General features: G+C 39.7%; 1 protein-coding gene across 1 annotated transcript in view; it reads right to left on the bottom strand.

Annotated features, from left to right (window-relative positions):
- Positions 1-21,381, bottom strand: part of PCSK5 (proprotein convertase subtilisin/kexin type 5) — a gene marked incomplete at its 5' end in the record, with an annotated part of 282,220 nt that overhangs the window by 6,900 nt on the left and 253,939 nt on the right. Inside the window, 4 exons of the mRNA XM_084236534.1 lie at positions 2,415-2,608; positions 3,820-3,922; positions 7,969-8,112; positions 19,188-19,324. Of these exons, the coding sequence (XP_084092660.1) occupies positions 2,415-2,608; positions 3,820-3,922; positions 7,969-8,112; positions 19,188-19,324 (578 nt within the window). The remainder of the gene's footprint in view (positions 1-2,414; positions 2,609-3,819; positions 3,923-7,968; positions 8,113-19,187; positions 19,325-21,381) is intronic.

The raw sequence follows: 21,381 nt of genomic DNA, 5'->3' as shown, positions 1-21,381 counted from the left end.
AATACCAAACACAGGTCCGCAATGGGGAGAAAAAAGGGAAATGTATGATTTTTCTGTAGTAAAAAATGGTGATTGGGCCTCCCCTGGTGGCGCAGCGGTTGAGCGCTGGGCTGCGAGGCTGCCTGCAGCCTCTGCAGCGCCAGTTCGTTCCCCGGCCTCCGGCGAGGGTCCCACAAAAAAAAAAAAAAAAGGTGATTTGGTGTATTACATAAGGCCTTTTATGACAAAATTTTTCGGGAGACTTCAGGTACCATCTCTGAGATGCAAGTAAATTATAACCACATACACCTGTAGGATTGAATGAAGCTGTGTTTATAGGCTTCTCTTCCTCTACATACTCTAATTGTTGGTATCCTTCAGGTTTCACGGAGAAACCTGGAGCAAGTCTGAATTCATTAGCATAAGATACAGTTGACCTTTAAACAATGGGTAGAAGTGGTGACTTTTGCACAGTAGAAAATCCGTATGCAACTTAGAAGTGGCCCTTGATATCTCTGGGTTTTGCATCTGTAGATTCGACCAAGTGACATTTGCAATTGGTTGAATCTGTGAATGTAGAACCCAAAGACAGAAAAAAGTCTGCAGATAAGGAAACCTACACAGTTGAAACCCATGTTGTTCAAGGGTCAACCATACAAAGTCCATTATATTCTTATGGTAGTTGGGCCATGGTCTCCCTGGAGTCAGAGGACCTAGATTTGCATTCTACTTTTAACACGTCCAGAGAATCTCTGTTCTCTCACTTGCTAAGTAGATTTCAAAGATGCTTATGTCAATTTGTCTTGGAGTTAGTGAAATTAATCGAGAACTATATAAAGTACTGCAAACATGTTGGCAGTAATCAGTAGTCATGATCACTGTTACATGCAAACCCCACTCATCAATGGAGAGAACTGTAACAAAAGGCAACTCTATAGTGACCCTCATGCACTCTGTAATGACTTTTTCAAAAGGATGCAAAGTGTAATCAGCAAGGAGAAAAGGCACAATAGACAAGGTCCAGAGGAAACCAGGTAGGAGCTCCCAAGTGTCTGAACAGTGTTCCTTAATTATCACTTCCCAGACTCTGGAAAAAGAACTGATTATCTCCATTATATTGATCCTGTCATGCAATTTTCAAAAACTAAATTTCTTTTCTAAGGCTCAACTTTCTTGATAACATTTTGAATTCTTTCTAGGGATGTTTATTTCTATGTATCTCATTTGTCCAACATATTCTAGATTTAAGGGGAAATGTAATTCCAATCTATTAGTCTAAAGTGTAATTTGAGAGACTCCATCTGATACATAGAGAAATGCCAACCTCTGAATTAAGAGAATATCCAGAATTCTTGCCTCATTAAAACAACAAAATCTCTTGTTCCTTTACGTTTGTTTCTTCTCTTAGGTTGTGTAAAATATGAAATTTTAGTGCCATCACACACCTAGGACTCAGAAACAAAGCAAAAATTTCCTACAGGCCACAGGAGAGCAGTGTGTAATGATGGCTGATTGATTAGGGCCCAGCTTCTGTGAAGTTACATTTTTAATTTACAGACTTCTCCTCGGTAAAACTGCAAATAATTTCTGTCCACTTGAAAACAATAACTTCCCAAGTTACTGTTGCATTGTCATGTAGAAAATTATTCAATTTGCTACTGACTTTATTTTGCCTTCCCTGGTGTACCATTCATCACCAGGTATGTTCGCTAATGAATGTTTTGAATATGTCTTGACATAGACTTATTGTATACTTGCATGAAAGTTTTTTGATTTTTTGAATTGAAATTTGTATACTTTGATATACAAATCTGGTTCTTATGAGGTTGGATAATGGTTACTTTCTGTAAACTTGAATTTCAGGTTCTCATCACCCTGACTGTAAGAGTGGTTCATGGTGTCTGAACTATGTGTATAAACAATGAGGGTTATGCTGAACCCCTACTATCCTTTCAGTAGTCTGTAATCTTAGTGTTGTATGTGCCAGACCCTAACAACAACCCTGGGGAACTCTAATGGGGTTCCTTTGTGGACTACATTTCATGTATATTGTAACAAACTGTTAATGGGGAAATATATCCTGAGTGATTCCTTGAGAGCAAACACTTGGGAGCTCCTACCAGGTTTCCTCTGGACCTTGTCTATTGTGCCTTTTCTCCCTGCTGATTATACTTTGCATCCTTTTGAATAAGTCATGAGGTGTGCATGAGGGTCACTATAGACTAAATCTTGGGTGTACTCCTAACAAATCACTCACAGCTTGAGGATCCCATGGAAGTTACAATTAATTTACATGAAATTATTTACCGTTTTCTTACAAAACTAAATTATTCTCTTAAAAAATTGGCTAGATCCTGTTTGTTAATAAGCAAAGTCTAGATTTCACAGGAAAGGAATGTTCCTTTCTAAAACCTAAATATTTGAAATCTACTCACTGGTGTCCTGATAGGATCCATCGGGGCAGTGAGTCACACAGCTGTTGGTTTCTTCATTCAGGAAGTATCCATATTTACAGGACAGGCACTGGTCACCGTGGCTCCCAAAGCAGGACTCACAGTTGGGGGCACACTTTCTGCATCGCTTCTTGTCAGCGTGGTAGTGGCCAGGGGGGCAGCTCGAGACACAGATCCTGCGTGTGGAAGGAAAAGGGCGGTATCATCAGTGATTCAGTCCTGAGCGTTCTATGGGAGGTGCTGAGTAAGCAGTGTCCTCCTTCTCAAAATCCTTTTTAAACCATGGTAATACCATATCCCAAAGTCAAATTCTGTAGGTTGAAGCTTTCGCCTGTGTCGGTGATAAAGCAGCAATTCAGTTACACAATATATGTTCACCTATAAGGCATGTCTTGGTCCTACCATCTTCCACTTAGATATAGGAACCATGATTTTATATGAAAAGGATAATTAATAAGGGTTACTTCTATTTTTGCACAGTATTTGCCATATGGATCCTTTGTGTGTGGTAGTTATACGCTATTGTCTAATATGCATTTATGTTACTTAGGGTAAATTTTAAAAGAATTTCCTTGTTTGCCCATAATTTAAGGAGAGGATTTTGTGTTCATTCACCAAATATTTACCAAGTGCCAATTAAATGTCAGGTGTTAGTTACTAAGTCCAGGATATAACAGAGGTGCTTAGATAGCCAAGGGCATTTCTTCTAAGGAATTGAAATTCCAGTATGGATGGTAATAGGAATGGGGACGTCTGTCCAGGTGAAGGCAGTGTGAATTCAAGTCAACTCCCCACTGAGTTTTTTTGCCTGAGAGAGGGAGAAGGTGGCAGGGTTGTGAGAGGCATGACTGGAGAGCGTGGGCTCAGATGAACAGTCATGTTCCACTGCCTTGAGCAGTGGACACCTAGCTGAATAGTCTGAGGTGGAAACCAGAGACTCAGGGAGCAAGCCAGGTTCACCTCAGTGCATGGAGTGGAAGAGTGAGGACAAGCAGGGACCAGCACCTTTGCTGCACTGAGGCCTTGTGGGTGAGGGAGTATGAGAAAGCACACCTGTTTGGCCTTTGCACAAGTATTTTCATGAAGAACCAATGCAGCTGTGGTATCAAATATCAATGACCTGGAACAGTCTGGTCCAGAGGGGAAGAACTTGCCCCTCTCAAAGTTTTCAGTTTCACAGTATACATACATATTGTGTCTTGTAATTTAGAAGCGGTTACTTCATTGTGAATTACAGGAGGAGGCAGTGGGTTTGTGCAGTAGCTGCTTTTCTGTGCTGAGGTCCTGGAGGGAGAGTATCAGAAGCTGCTGCCCCTTGGGACTGGTGAGTACTTCTGGGAACTGTGTGTGTGAGTGTGGTGGGGGGCAAACTTGGTTTCACTCTTACCTGGTGTTGTTTTTCAGTTTGTAGTAGTAGTGCAAACAGTCATTGCAATGGTCCGGTCCTGGCCCGTCACAGCCAACCTCACTGCACTCAGGGTCACAGGGACCTTTCCAAAGTAAATTACAACAACACTTGGTAAAAAAGGATTTTAAAGCAGGTCGACTTTTCCTTGAACTTCGTAGAACATAAGATACTTTTTTTCTTAGGCAGTCAGAGTGTCTTTAAGATGGAAGAATAATGTACTATGTGGTTAGAAGCCCAAATATGAACTCTTGACTTTTTTTGGGGAAAACCTCAATTACCTAAGCATCAAGAATGTAAGTCCTAGTCATGGCTTGGTTTTCAAAGCACATATGGTTGCCTTGTGGGGATATAACAAATATTTCAAAATTGAAGTGAGCAATGCCACTGTACAACTAAAAAAAAAAAAAAAACCTGATTACAATTAAATATGCATAATGGCAAAAATGTCAGACTAATTAAAGAAAGAGAGAAGTTAAACTGTTGAAAGAAAAAGAGAAAGTTATTACTCAAAGCCTAGACCAGATTGTCCATCTTGTTCAAGGTCACTGAAGCCACTGAATACCTCTGTGATACTGTAGCTGGAAAGAAACCTCATTATGGTATCTGGCACGAGCTTATCAGCATCTAGTCTTGGATTACAAAGCAGGTACTTCAGGCAGAGATAATAGAAGTAAAATTGCATCCTACCCATAGGGCAGCTCAACAAAAGAAAACTACACATAAATTTAAAGAATGCAAGCAAACTTAAAGAATTCCAGATCTGGGTTGATGGTTCTTAATCTCTCTTGCTACATATTCTTTAGTATAGAGCTAGAGAGAATGCACAAGCAGGAAAACAAAATTCCAGAAAGATGGAGCTATTTTGTGATTGATGAAAAGTTTTCTAATGACATTGGGTTAGTTAGGAAGCTCCTTTTTTCCTTCTCCATATTTTGGGAAGCTTGGTATCATCATCTGCAAGCTCTTTCCCATTGGAAATTAATATAATTTTAAAAATAGCGATAAAAACACAAAATGTACAAACAGTAACTCTAGGGTGCCAGAAAAGTTTTGAACCATCCTGATTCTAACCACAAGGAGCTGAGTCTTGGCCTCTCTAAAGTCATTATAGGAGTGTGTTCTACAATTACCTAGTTACATAAAATAGAATGGGGAAAGGAGGAGCAGGGAGAAACTGAATCAGATGTCCTCATTTTACAGGTGAGAAAACAGACCTTCCAAGAATTACAAAGGCTTGCCAAGTATCCAATGACTAGCAGAGTGGGATCCAACATAGGTCCTACAACTTAGTCCAGGTCTCATACTTCCTCAGGTAGTAAATCATATGCTAGAGATGATCCTTCAATCTGAATGGAAATGAGTCATTTTGAAAAGCTGCAGACTTGAACTATATTCCTGATTTCCCCATGAGTCATTTTTTTTTTTAAAGATTTATTTTTATACAAGAGCTGGGGAACAGGTATATGACCGAAATACACTGCTGAGGGGAGCAGCGGGCATGACAGCAGAGGTCTGCTGTGCCATGTGGGACTCTCCCTGGCTGGCAGGGATCGAATTCACACTGCAGAGGCTGCGGACAGCTTCACAGGGCTGCGCTCAACCCACTCTGCCACCGGGGAGGCTCTCCCCAAGAGTCATTGGATAGCACTATTTATCTGTCTCTCCAGAGACTTAAAATTGATCTCAAATTTAAATGCCACCATCAGTACAACCTGGGAGAGTTGAACTATCTACAATGGTGCACAAGGAGACGGTGTCTTGGCTGTGTCCGGGTTGACATTTAGTCAGTTACATGTCCCTGCAATTCTATGAAACCGTACAGGGATCTGGTTATGATAATGCCATCTGTGACTCTAGACATACTGATTTCTTAATGAAGGTGAAAATCACCACTCCAAAGAAAAAGAGTCATGGGTGGCCCTAAATTTTCAACAGATGATTTGTACAATTAAATGTAAAAATCATTTATTCTTGATATGTGCCAAAGGGCTCTATGTGGCAAGTTTGTGTGCTGTGCTTCTCTTTTAAATTTTAAACTGTCCCAGAGGCACTTCAGCATTTTAGGTTGCAAGATAATAATGAAATAATTCTTTTTTCTCTCATAAGTGCCAAAGTGGACATTTTGGAGATGTAATATAAAAAAACCACAAAGACGTGTAACTTGAGAATTTGGACATTATCAACATACAAATTGGATACATACCATAAGGTACATATTAATAATTTCTAATTATGCTCCACGTTCATTTAATGATAAGGATTTTGGACATACTTTCTCCTATCGGAGAAGATGAATTGGTTTGCTCCTTATAACATTATTAATGTTACAAGCTCAAAATAAGACAGACACAATCTTAACTCTGGTTAGTTCAATTGGTCTGAATTATCTAAGCTTATTGATTCTGGAATACTACTTGTTTAGAATAAAAGGAACCATATGCATATTTAAGATATTCTGTGAAGGTGATTAATGGAGCACTTTTTTCTTTAGAATCTAGTGAAAGAATCTCAGAGCTTCAGGGGGAAAAAATCTCATCTAAAGGTACATTAAACTGCTATTTTATAAACAGTTCTCTATTAAGGGAACCTTTGTTCATCAAATGTTACATCATGTGGCAGCCAATGCAACAAGACAGGAATGAGAAATAAATTAGGAAGGAGGGAAAAAAAAGGTGCAGATCATATAGCTATGGACTGCCTCAGAAAAATTACCTCAAGCTTATATTTTAGAGAAGTGCTCAGATATAAATGTGCACAGCCAATGAAGTTCTTACATTCTAGTACACAGAAAATATAGGCTATTTCCACAAAAACAACAAGACCCAAAAATACTAGGAACAGCACATAAAATTTAAATATGTCAGTAAAATGGGATATGGTCTATGTATTGATTGGGATGACTGTATATGGTAAAAAGTTTTTCCCATCAGAACATGTAAATTCGAATTAGTTTTTAAATGGGGACTAGAAAATAACAATGAAAACAGGAGATGGTCAACATAGTAAAATATAAACAGTAGAGGTGCTACTGATTATTTGAGCAATAAATCAGAAAAGGTAAGACCGGAAGATACCCTAATATTCCTTAGAAGTATAAGGAAACATCCTTAACGAATAAACGGGTGATAGTTCAATGATGTTCATTTACTTGGAAAATAATTAAAGACAGAACTACTTTTCACACTACAGGTCATAAACCAAAATAAGTTCCAGATGAATTAATGGCCAAATATAAAAACCAGCGGTTGCAAAATTCAGCTTTTAAAGGAAGAAATGTCTGTAAAAAAACACAAATGCTATTGTCTGAAACAAAACCCTCCAGGTTTTTTTTTTTGTCTTTGTTTTTTTTTTTTTTTGGTCAGAAGAACACACGAAAACCTCCATATTTCAGAAGTGGTAAGTAAGAAAATATTTTCAGTAAATCTAAGACAATAAAATGCAGAGTTCTTATAAATAGATAAGAAAATTGCTGCCACTTTGAATATAAAAATGGGTATAAGAAAGTAGCATTTAATTCAGAGAAGAACTAGAGAAGAAAATGTTTAGATTTACTCCCATCAAAGCTATAATAATTTAAAAGGGTTCTTTTTTCCTTGCAATGTTGGCAGGAATGAGTACAATAAACACCCACACAGCTGGTCAGTGTGTAGATTGGTACACAGTGTCTGGAAAATAGTGACAAAATGTATCCAAGCCTTAAAACTGATTATTCCCTTTGATGTAGCAATTAGAAGAGAACTTTGTTCTAAAGAAATAAAGAGATACAAAGACTGATAAATAAGATTTAGATTAGCATCACTAAGAAGATGTAAAACTCTACACACCCTAGATCTTGGACTAAATGTATCACAGTACAATCATAGTATGGACTATCACGTTTTTTAAATGTGTGTTCTAATGATATCTGCTAACAGGGAAACATGCTCATCATATGTCTAATGGAAAATAAAGAATATGTAAACTACACTGTGTGGTTTTAATTTTGTACAAAAAACATGGGTATCTGAATACAGGGGTATATGTATATACACATGAGTAGTTGGGAGGAGAGCACAGAGGCTTATCTGTGCATGGTGGGACGGTGCCTTGGCTTGCTGCTAGCCCCCGCCCCACTGGCAGTCAGCTCACCTGCGTACTCTTCTGTGCCGTAGTCATCAGTGGGGTCTTCAACGCGGCTGTAGCGGAAACGTTCCACTTTAGGAAACTCGTTGGTTGGTGAGTATGGCTGCACGGAGGTGCCGTAGAGGACCAGAGACCATTCTTTCAATTTACCTTGGGAAACAAACCACAGCAGGATCAGGCATTTTACTCTTTAGCTCTATAGTTTAATTCTTTCTCAGGCAAACGGAAGCAACAGTGGAAGAATTATGGAAAGCAGTCATATGAAGCGTGGTTGCAGATAGAGGGCTAGAAATGCATGTTGCACCATTTGCAGAATTAACCATGTAATAATCATACATTCAGTATTTGGGCATCACTACAGGGTAGGCCTCTGTTGAGGATTTACAGGAAGTCTGAGAAACAGATTACTGGATAAAAGGATGAATTGCAAATAGAGTATTGAAGAGAATCCTATAATATTATAGAGGACTTTAAGTTAAAAACATTTATTGACATTTTCTGACTTGTTTCTCAATAAATAGATCAAAAGTAATACTTTATTGCACCCGATTCCTAAATTAGTCATCTTAAAAGTGCATCCTATATTAATTACCCTATAGTCCTGTGCTGTCCAGTGACAGCAGACATTTGCCAAAGATTGAGTTCCTCAGCCACACAAACCATGTTTCAATGCAAAGTGTGCAATAGCATCTGCAGCATGTGTCCAGGGACCACTGTGGGACAGCACAAAGATAGGCCGCTTCTGCCACTGCAGAACGTCTAACTGTACATTGCTGCCATGGTGCATTTTCCAGGCAAGGAGCCTTTGAGACATGAGGCAAGTGTTTTGCCTCTTTTGGATGGCTTGCTCACAGGGGACATTTTGCTTTATTTTAGTTCCTATGTATCCACTTATTTCTTAGCTTTATAAAAACTAAAGTCTTTAATGTATAAGTAGAAAACAAACTACCCCCAGGCCATTAAGTTTAATAAGATTCACATCAAAAAGAAATCACCCATAAGCACAAGGAATTAAGACAAAACTATTAAAAACGTGGGTATAAGCTAGTAGGAAGGCAGGAACCCCTTTGACCTCTTCTTCCTATGGTTTAATGCATGTTACCCAGGTGTGGTCAGGGCTAGGCCTCTGCCATGGTCCAGAGCAGTGAATTTCAGCATGTGAGCTAATTCCTCTATTAGCATCTATAAACTCCATAAAAAAGGCTTATCATTTGTAAGAGCTTACTGTCAAGTTTCATCCTATTCAATGTTTACAACAACTAGGAGGTACCCGTACTTCAATTCTCATGATGAAAATGAGTGACAGGGGTTGTTAACTTTCCTGTGGGCAGTAAGGTAACTTTCCCAGTGGGCAGACTGATAGTGAAAACAATTCTGGTTCAAGATGAAGACAAAGATCCTGAACTCGCCACCTACCATGGACACGATGAATCTATACCTACATTTGGAATAACGTCCTCTAGCAAGAATTCCAAACTGGTTTGAGTGATTTCCTACACACTGGGTGAATGAGAAAAAATATAAATGGAAAATGGATAGGAAAGGCTGAGACACAATCTTACCATAAAGCCAACACCGGACATGGGGATTCACAAGCAGGAGAGACCTCAACAACCTGAGGTTCTCCCTGAGGAGCAAAGGGTTTGAATACCAAATTGGGCACCCCTTTTGGATCTGCACCTGACAGACGAGCCTCCAAAACACCTATCTTAGAAAGTGAAAGGGTTACAAATCCATGAGATCCACAAAGCTAAAGAAAACTGATAATGGTTCTTAGCTGTATGCTGACCACTGAGGTGAAGGCCCCCACCCCAAGGCCCATGGCAGAGGTAGCTCATTCTTTCTGTGCAAGAGGCTTACTCATTTATGTTTAAGTATTGGTCTGAGGGCAGAGATCTATTTTAACACAACTCTAGTGGTCTACTGAAATATTCTGCAAAGATGGAGTTGAGAAGATGCCAGTTTTGTATTTTCTCTCTCTACCTTGCTCCAGCTCACCAGAATCTCCCAGAAAGGAGCATTTTATCTCCTCTGGTACCCTAATTTTTGTTGTTGCTGCACAGAGGTGGTCAGGCCCCAAAGAACTGTGACAAATGTGGAAAGAGTTCAGAACCGGCTACCACCCTCAGGGAACAGGAAGAAGCAACAAATGGAAGCATCTAGTCTTTCTGTGAAACAGGCTTATTAGCTCATCTTCACAGCTGTGGCCTCAGGGGTAGGCTTCTAATTAAACACATAAGGGCCTGCTCTACCCCTCTCCAGAAACCTCAGAGGGCAGATGGGTGCTTACTTAAAGCCTCCCTTTGCCTTGTTTCAGAATAAATTAAAAAAAAAATAAAAAAATAATGACCACCAAAAAACCAAAAACACAAAACTAAAAACCACCAGTGTCTCCTTGAGGGGAGCTTAGACAGCTGCCTAATTCCTGGTTTTTGTGACTGTTACCCAGGGACACCCAGTGATAGCCTGGCTCTGGTGGCCAGCAGGACTGAGTTTCTGGATTCCATGGGACTCTAACAAATGGAGACAGTTTTTGAAAAGCTCACAACTGCAGGGCACAGTGCAGATAGCTGAATAAAGCAGCCTGCAGTTTTTCTGTGAAAGAGACATATTTGTCCTGGAGTTGAAGCATGAGACACAGGTTCCTGCTTTGGCACATATTTAGACATAGACCTGGTGGAGACAAACTTTATACTTCCCCTCTACCTCACACCGGGTTGCTGGCACCTTCTAAAAAGAAACTTGTAAACTTGCATAAGTGCCCTGATTTTTGTTACCCACATTGCCCAGCTCTGTGGACCAGTTAGGCTTATACTTGTGGTCCCACAGGGCTGCATGTATTTGCATACTGTAAAGGTTGCTAAAGTTCTGGCTTTCAATAAGCTTGAACCTAGATGCTTCCTGAGATCTTTCCTTTGGGATCCTAAGAGATCTTAGGCCATCATCAACTACTGCAATACACTGAGGATAAAATAGGCTGTTTAGACAATCATGAAGTTTTGAGAAACAACCAGAAGCAACAGCAGGGTTAAACAAAAAGGTTCATCTCCAATATAAGACTATTCAAAACTGGAAGAGTTGGCTGTTCATTGAAGCATTGCTCATAATAGCCAAGATATGGAAACCTCCTAAGTATTCACTGATGGATGTACAGAATGTGGTATGTCTATAATGGAATACTACTGTTACGAAAAGGAATGAAATCTTGCCATTTTTGACAACATGACCTTATGGGTATTATACTAAGTAAAATTAGACAGGGAGAAGCAAATACCATATATTTTCACTTATATGTGTAACCTGAAAACTGAAAGCTGAAAATCAGAGAGACAGGAAACAGGCTGTAGGTGCCAAGAGAAGGTAAGACTTGGGGATGCGGGCCTCCCCGGCAGCGCAGCGGTTGAGCGCTGGGTTGCGAAGCTGCCCACGGCCTCTGCGGCGCCGGTTAGATCCCCGGCTGCTCCCCTGCCACCGGAGGAGGGTCCCACATGGCGTGCAGACCTCTCCTGCCTCCCACTGCTCCCCTCAGCAGTGTACTTCGATCCTTCTGCCTGCTCTGCTCCCCGCTCTGGCTCTGGTGAATTCTCTCACCCTCCCGCACTTCTGACTGTACCCAGTGCATGTATAAACAAAACAAATAAATAAATAAAACATGCCTCTATTAAAAAAAATAAAAGACTTGGGGATGCTAAATGGGTGAGGGGATCAAGAAGTAAAAAATAGCTGTTACAAAGAAAAAGAGTTGTAATGTACAGCATAGGGATAATGATTAATAATACGGTACTGCAAATTTGAAAGATGCTAAGGAAAGATGATAGATTTATTGTGATTATCATTTTTCAATGTATACAAATGTTGCATAATTTTGTTATTAAATACAGTGTAGAGTGGAATATTATTCTGCCTTGAAAAATATCTTTCTATATAAACATAAATGGAACTTTGGAGCATTTTGTTACATAAAATAAGTCAGAGAATAACATATATTGCATGATACCACTTGTATTTAGAATCTATAAAGCAAAAAAAAGAACAAACCAAGTTCATGGATTCAGAGGAAAGACTGGTGGCAGCCAGAAGCAGGGTGGAGGTGGGTAAAATGGTGAAGGGGATCAAAAGGCACAAACTTCCAATATTTAAAATAATAAGTCTTGGATGCAAAGTTGATTGAACATACAAAACAGCATCATTCACCAGATTAACAAAAAGCAAGAAAAAGCCACATGATCATTTCAACAAACTGAAAATATACTTGAAAAGTTTCAGCATCCATTTATGATAAAATATCTCAATAAAATGATATGACAAACCTATCATACTCAATGGTAAAAAACTGAAAAGCATTTCCCCTAAAATCAGGAACAAGACAAGGACATCCACTCTGTCCACTACTGTTCAACATAGTATTGGAAGTCTGTTCTGGAGAATTAGGTAAGAAAAAGACATTAAAGGAAATGCAAAATGGAAAAGTGAAACTATCAGTATTCATAGATGATATAATAATATACACTGAAAATAAAAAAAAAGGATCTGCAAAAATCTACTAGAAATAAGTGAATACAGAAAAGTGGTCAGGAAATCAATGCACAAAAATCAGTTCCATTTCTATATGCAAACAATGAATTAGAAGAGAAATTTAAAAAGATGTCATTTACAACTGCACCAAAAAGAATGAGATACTTGGGGGGCCTCCCTGGTGGCACAAGGGGTTGAGTTTCAGCACTGTGAAGCTATCAGCAGCCACTGCAGCCCGAGTTCAATCCCGGCCAAGGAGCAAACCTACATGGTGCAGCAGACCTCTCCTGTCTAGCCCGCTGCTCCCCTCAGCAGTGTATTTCAGTAGATCTGCCTGTTCTGTTCCTCACTCTGTCTCTGGTGAATTCTCTCACCCCCTGCACCTCTGGTCTGTATCCCAGTACTTGTACGCATACATAAATAAATCTATCTTTAAAAAAAAGGAGAAACTTGGGAGTAAACTTATCAGAGGAGGTGAAGGACCTACCCACTGAAAACTGTAAAATATTGTAAAAGGAAATTAAAGACACAAAAGAAATGGAAGATACCCCATGTTCACAGATTGGAAGAATAAACATTGTTAAAATAGCCATATTATCTAAAGCAATTTATAGGTTCAATGTAATCCTGTCAAAATCCCAATGACTTTTTTGCAAGGACATAGGAACAAAAAGTTACAAAGTTTCTATAGGACCACAGAAGACCATAAACAGCCAAATCAATCCTGAGAGAAAAGAAAATGCAGGTATCACTCTCTCCAACTTATGCTATAGTCAATAGTAATCAAAACCATAAGGCAATAGAACAAAATAGAAACACAGAATAATTGAACAGAACAGAAAGCACAGAAATAAGCCCATACAAATAAATATAGGCAGTTAAGTTTTGATGATGTGCCATGACCATAGAATAGAGAAAGGAAGGCCAATGGTGTTGGGACACATGGACAGCCACATGCAAAAAAAACGAAACTACATCCTTAACTCCATACACTAAAATTAACTCCAAATCTATTAAAGAGTTGGATATAAGACCTGAAATTATAAAATACTAAAAGATTAAACAGGTGATACTCTTCTGGACATCAGTATGAATATGTATTTGGGGGATGCAAGCCCAATGGTAAGAGACACAAAAACAAGCGTAAACAAGTCCGGCTACATCAAACTAAAAACTCGTACTTTAGAACAAACAATCACAAAGACAAAAAGGCAAGCTACAGATGGGGGAAAATATCTGCCAATTATACATCTGTCAAAGGGTTAATTTCTAACAACTAAACAACAACAAAAATCAATGTAATCAGAAATGGACAAACGATCTAGACACTTGTCCAAAGAAGATATTCAATGGCCTACAGGCACATGAAAAAATGTTCCATGTCGCTTGTTATAAGGGAAATACAAATCAAAATTACATTGGGAGCTATCACCTCACCAGTGAGAATGGCCTATATCAAAAAGAATGGAAACAACAAATGTTGGTAAGGATGTGGAGAAAAAGGTACATTCATCCACTGTGGAAGGGAATGAAACTGGATGCAGCCTCTATGGGAGACACTATGGAGATACCTTAAAAAATGGAAATGGAAGTACCATATGATCTAGTAATATTAACAGCATGGTATTTACTCAAAGAATATGAACACTCTATATGGAAGTGTATGTACTTCTATGTTCGCAGCAGTCCACAGTTGGCCAGTCATGGAACCAACTTAAGCGCCCAACAGCAGTATACTGGATAAAGAAATTATGGAATATATACTCCATGGAATATCACTCAGCTATTAAAAAAATGATGAAATAGTGCCTTTTGGGACAAAATGGATGGCTCTTGAGATTCCGCTCAGTAAAATAAGTCAAAAAGTTAAAGACACATGCCATATGGTTTCACTTATTTGGGGAATATGAATAACCCAAGTACAGAAAAAATAATCCTTAGATTCTGTGAAAAATATACTGGTTACCAGAGGGACTAGGGGGAAGGGAAGAGGATGTAGGGGGTGGGGAAGGACCTTGGCAAGAGAATGTTGGTGGAGGATGAGTGAAGCATGTGCACATATAGAGGTGTGAAAGCATACCACCAAAGTTATATAAATATGCAAAAGACTGACAAATCAACACTTTTTTTAAAAAAGGGGTATGAATGTATCACGATGATTACAGTTAATACCATCCTGTACATTTGAAGTTGCTAAAAGTAATTTTTTTCTTAATAGAGGCATGTTTTATTTATTTATTTGTTTGTTTGTTTGTTTGTTTATACAAGCACTGGGTACAGTCAGAAGCGCGGGAGGGTGAGAGAATTCACCAGAGCAGAGCGGGGAGCAGAGCAGGCAGAAGGACCGAAGTACACTGCTGAGGGGAGCAGCGGGCAGCAGGAGAGGTCTGTACGCTATGTGGGACCCTCCTCCTGTGGCCGGGGAGCAGCCGGGGATTGAACCGGCGCTGCAGAGGCCGCGGGCAGCTTCGCAACCCAGCACTCAACAGCTGCGCCACCGGGGAGGTCCACTAAAAGTAAGTCTTAAGAGTTCTCCTCACATTAAAGAATTTTGTAACTATGTAACATGATGAATATTAACTAGATATATTATGGTGGTGATTTTGCAGTGTATACAAATATCAAATAATTGTATATCTGAAATATAATGTCAATTATAATTCAAGTAAAAGTTATCTGAATCCAAATTATGTGCTGTTAAACCACTGGATAATTATGCCTTCCTGTTCATTTCTAGTAGTTTGGGAGCTTGACAAAGGAACATGAACAAATTTTATGCTGCATGTCACTGTTTTCCCACATTTGCATTGTTTTATATGTGGCTTACCCGCTGCCAGTTTTTCTTTGGATTCACTTGTAAATGGCTATGCTTTTCATAATTAGGGTGCTATTCAGTTTCAGAATTCCAAGTGGTATACATTAAGGAGTGGTGAGAAATGAATGATCACTCAGAATTGATGACTTGCTTCTATTCTAGGTAGTAAAGCAATAGAGAGCCCATTTTCCTATGTCATCTCTCAAGTGTGCAATGGGTATGTATGATGCAAGGAAATCCAATTGCAAAACCTGGTTCATTTAAGTTAGGATCATTTTGGATCTAAAAGTTTATCCTTTTAAATGCTTTGAAGAGTGTTATCTCATAATCGATCATTTCCCTCCATACCATTTGTGAAGTCCATCATAGGCCCACTGGGAATACCCTTGCTGGGCAATTAATTGTCTTTATTTTTCAACTATTACATAAATTTATTTTCTTAGAATCTCTGACACAAATCACATTAAATACTGCCAAACTCAGACCACCATATTTCCCTCTCCTACTATCACTTCGTTTACTTGTTAAAGTCTATAGATTTTGCAGTTGATAACAACATTCTCTTAAATAGCTGTGTAAATGCAGAATGAGAAAAACCTATTATAATTGCAAACATAAAATGCAACAAAACCAAAGTAGTTTTAATGCACAACAAAAACAAAACCAAACCAATAATAAAAAACCCTGCAGGGTCTCCCTGATGGCACAGGGGTTAAAGACAACTCTATCAAGCTATTGCCACCACTAGCACGAGTTTGATTCCCAGGCCAGACAGGAAGGTGACCCGCATGGTGCAGCAGACCTCTCCTTCTTGCCCACTGCTCCCCTCAGCAGTGTATTTTGGTACATCTGCCTGTTCTGCTCCCTCCTGTCTCTGGTGAATCCTTTCACTGCCCCCCCCCCCACCAATCTCTGGCCTACACCCCAGCTCTTGTATGCATAAATAAGTAAATCTTCAAAAAAAAATTAAAAACCTTGGGCCTCCCTGGTGGTGCAGGCAGTTGAGCGCAGCAGTGCTGTGAAGCTGTCTGCAGCCTCTGCAGTGGCGTTTCGATCCCTGCTGGCCTCGGGAGCAACCCACTTGGCGAGTAGACCTCTCCTGTCTTGCCCACTGCTCCCCTCAGCAGTGTATTTCAGTCAGTCTGCATGTTCTGTTCCCCACTCTGTCTCTGGTGAATCCTCTCACCCTCCCATGAATCTGGCCTGTATCTCGGTTCTTACATGAATAAATCTTAAAAAAAAAAAAATTAGAAACCCCACAAAATCCTTAACCAGTATTTTAACAATAAACAAATGGGAAGAAACAAACAAATATGAACTCATTTTGGAGCCAGGAGCCTGTTATTTATGAATGATTCTACCATTTAATTGTACTAGATAATTCTATATCCAACTGAATTTCTGGTAGCTTACCAAAGAAATCCCTCATTAGAGAAAACTTCCATAAGACTGCATACCATAGAAACCATAGAAGCAGTGCTACACACATGTACACTCAAAGAAAAGTGAAAGTCCTTTTGACTGTTGTGATTAATCCTGAACTGAAAGGTAGACTAAAGGAAGGACACCCAAAGACTGTGTGTCTCTATTAAAACCTCCTGATAGTTAACAGCACTGGGGTGTCTCTGCTCTGGTGTAGAAGAACATCTCTAAAAAAAAGTAAAGGTGGCTGTAGTTAAATGTGAATGTTTAAGTAGAATAAGGAGAAGCCAAGGCTGAAATAGGCAACCGTAGATTAGCCAGGCTACTGCAGAGAAATTTTAATGTGAATATTTGTAGTAAACTCTGCACAGACTCTGAACAATTTTAAGAGGAAGAGATTTATATTCAGAGCCTATGCCAGTACAGGCAAATGCCACATCAACTACTACCGTGGCCCTAGGGCATTCTGCTCTTGTGGGGAGGGGTACTTTGTCACTGACATTCTTCACATGTGGTACATGGTGATAATAAAGAGCAGAGCCACTTTTGGTCAGTTTTGTATCTGCTGTTATTGCTCAACAGACAATGTACCCTTTGTATAAATCTGCACGCCTGGCTGCATCTCCCTTGGTACACAACTATCATATTTTGACAGTGTCTATTTCCCTGGGATCACTTGACACAGAAGAACCTGCTAGTGACCCATGCTGATGGGTCAGCAAGGAGCTGGCATGGGTCAGGGCGCACTACCAGGGAACATCCGCCATTGCCAAGTGCCAGACCCCAGGCATTGCCATGGTGGGAGCAATGAGCCTGACCTGAGTGGAGGACGGGAGGAGGATGCAGTCCTGGGAATGAAGTAGATTATGAACAAGTCAAGTTTACTTGAATGTCTTCTATGAACCCTGCCTTTTGACAAACATTTGATTTCTGGATAAAACCTTAGTAACCACTTGGGCCTCCCTGGTGGCACAAGAGGTTGAGCGCAGCACTATGAAGCAATCTGCAGCCTCTGCAGTGCGAGTTCGATCCCCGGCCAGCCAGGAAGCTACCCACATGGCGCAGCAGACCTTTACTGTCTCGCCTGCTGCTCCCCTCAGCAGTGTATTTCAGTCAGTCTGCCTGTTCTGTTCCCCACTCTGTCTCTGGTGAATCCTCTCACCACCCCCCAGCACCTCTGGCCTGTATCCCAGTTATTGTATGCACAGATAAATCCTTAAACACACACACACAAAAGCCCAAAAAACCTTAGTAACCATTATCATCATTGTAGGTGAATATGGAGGTGACCTGGATCCAGATTCTCTTTAGTGAAACATTTAATCTGAATCATTGTGACTGTACCATACTGCTGGTATTCAACTCCCTGATTGTGTGACCACTGTGGCAACACAGATGAACCACATCACAGAAATGGAGAAAAGAAATGTCCACACTGTATGGTTAAATGGATCACTCAGAAGGACAAACATTTCCTGGCTGGCAAATGTTTCGCCAATGACCACGTGATCCCTGCGCTCTGCTGTGTGCCTCCTGTGCCCTACATAGCCCACAATATCTGAATAGCATCCCAATACTTTATTCTTTAATCAGAAGAGGGGCTAGAATTGGATACCAGTTCCACAATAGGCCTCAGGCCTGGTTCTTTTGCAGATGGACTGACAGAGCACTGAGAAACATGAATTTAACAGATCAAAGACAGGTCCAGAGCATGGCAGGAAGCTGGGGTAGTCAAACAGATCTTTCCACATACTCTGGGGCGGGGGGGTGGGGGGGGGCTCCATCATGGGCAGCACAGGCTGCTGAAAAGCTGTTCAGTCTCCCACCACAAGCTGCATTTGTATTTTTCCATGTTTCATGTTACAGACAGGTTTTGTATGTTAGCAGGAGGAGAGAGATAAGCCTTGTGTGGCAACAGAATCTGGGACTACTTAAAAAGGCCTTTAACATAATTTCTATGTTTTACATGTCAAGAAAGTTTTCATTTTCCTTAGCTCTTGGGCTCACGAGGGGCAGAATGCCATTACTGATTTTCCTTAGTGGTAACCAAGGATAGGGCAAGCTAGTGCACTAAAAATTAAATTTAGAGTAAACTCAAATAAAAGGTAACTAAGAAAATCTGTCTCCCCTTGTGATCACGCAATTCAATCTAGTACAAATGGACAAGACTGGCTTGTTTATGGACACAAAAATTAAGGAAAGCTGGTTTGAGATGTGGATCGTGTATTCTGAAACATTAAGCAATAGTTGTCACATTTTATCTTTTATTTCTATCTAAATATTATTTGTTTCTTATCCTTAAATAATTGACTTTCAAATGGTTATCTTGAGACCTGGAATACATGACAGACAATTCAAAACAGAATCACATGAAAAGTGATAATGTTGCTATGAATGAAACACTCCTTGACTAAAATATACACCACCATTTTTTTCTATTTAGCAAATCAAATTACAGAAAGGGAGTTCTTACCCGGAGTCTTGAAGTTCCTCAGCTGAGAGGGGGTATCGTAAACTTCAAGGATCCAGTCACCAGCGGCTCGTTCTCCCCAGCAGTGAATGGTCATGAACTCCCAGTTTTTAAATCCTTCCATGGAATGATCAAAAAGCCTGAAAGAAAAATTAAAAAAAAAAAAACACATTGTTTCTACATGTTATTAAAAACCCAGTGATAGTCAGGGCCTCCCTGGTGGCACAGGGGTGAAAATCTCAGTCACTGCAGCATGACTTCAATTCCCAGCCAGGGAGCTAACCCATAATGCACAGCAGACCTCTCCTGCTGCCCCCCATCAGCAGTGTATGTCAAATATGCTTGTTCTGCTCCCCACTCTCTCTCTGGTGAATCCTCTCACCCCCCCCTCTCCTCTGGCCTACACCCCAGTTCTTGTATACATAAATAAATAAAAATAAATCTTTAAAACAGGGCCTCCCCGGTGGCGCAGCAATTGAGCGCTGGGTTGCGAAGCTGCCCGCAGCCTCTGCAGCGCCGGTTCGATCCCCGGCCACCGGGTGAGGATCCCACATGGCGCGCAGACCTCTCCTGCTGCCCACTGCTCCTCTCAGCAGTGTACTTCATCAGTCTGCCTGCTCTGCTCTCCCCTCTGGCTCTGGTGAATTCTCTCACCCTCCTGCACTTCTGACTGTACCCAGTGCTTGTATAAATAAATAAATCTTTTTAAAAAAAATCTTTAAAACAAAAAACCCAGTGAGAAACAAGTCAAAATCATGATCAATGATTTATATATAACAGCTTGTTCAGCTTAATACTAAGTTGTTTTCATCCTGGACATCTCCAAGAAGTAGCTCCAAACACATATACTTGTTGTACCATAGAGGATCCAGCATGGGGCTGATTATGCAATAGCAAATCTAGAAGAGATAACCATTTGGGTATAAGGGGAACTAGGCTAAGATTTGATCCACAAGACTAATAATACTAAGTGCTAATGATGTGGAACAAATAAAGCTGTCTTAACACCGCAGATGGGGATGAAAATGGTATAGCTTCCCTGAAAGCAGTCTGACAGTTTTTACCACCCAACTCAACAATACCCTTCCTATATATTTACTCCAGAAATATATGTCCACACAAAGAACTCTACATGAAGGCTCAAACAGCTTTATTCATAATAGTCAAAAACAATTAACAATTTAAATGTCTATCAGCTGATGAATGGGTAAACCATTTATGGTATATTCATGCAATAAAATATTACCCACTGATAAACAAATGAACTGATAATTAACACATGAATGTGATTTCTGAAAGCATTAGTAAGTCAGATACAAAATACTTCCTGTGGTATGATTCAATTTACACAACATTCTAGAAAAGGCAAAGTACATAGAAACAGATCCATGCTTGCCATGGACTAGGAAAGGCATGGCTGAAATTTGGGGGATGATGGAACCATTTGAAAATAATGGTATATAGTTACATAGATTTGTGAAAACTATTTTAAAAAGTGAATCATATTGTATGTAAATTATGCCTCAGTAAAAAGACTGCCCACTTATCTAGTTCAGGAGCAGTGCTTAGAATTCCAGTCTAGATATTTCTCTTCCTTCCAAGGACCTTTAAACTCTCTAATTCCTTATGTAAAATCTCTTTCTTACTGAAATAGAATAATTTCTGTTTCCTGTGTGTACACTGCTGATGGGATTGTAAAATTGGTGCAGCCATTAAGGAAAGCTGTATGGAGATTCCTCAAAAAATTAAAAATATAAATTCCTTAGAGTCCAATTATCCTACTTCTATTTACCCCCAAATACAAAAACATATACATATATTTGAAATACATGTATTTGAAGAGATGTATGTACCCCATGCATTTATTGCAGCATTATTTACAATAGCTAAGAGCTGTAGACAACCAAAGTACCCAACAACAGATGAATGGATAAAGATGCAGTATATATACAAAATGGAATACTATCTAATTAGATAAAAGGTGAAATATTGCCATTTGTAATAACATGGATGAAACTAGAGGCTATGACGCTTAGTGAAATAAGCCATATGGAGAAAGATAAACTTGGTACCTACTTCAAGCATATGTGGGGTACAAAACAACCAAACAAATGAATGAACTATATGAAACAAGAATAAACTTTTAGACCATATGACCAATTAATGGTTAACAGAAGGTGGAAGGTGCATCAGTGAA

Source organism: Talpa europaea (assembly GCF_964194135.1).
Source record: "Talpa europaea genome assembly, chromosome: 7".
Classification (NCBI taxonomy): Eukaryota; Metazoa; Chordata; class Mammalia; order Eulipotyphla; family Talpidae; genus Talpa; species Talpa europaea.
The sequence above is the reverse complement of the archived record's forward strand: the minus strand, read 5'-3'. Positions and strand labels throughout refer to the sequence as shown.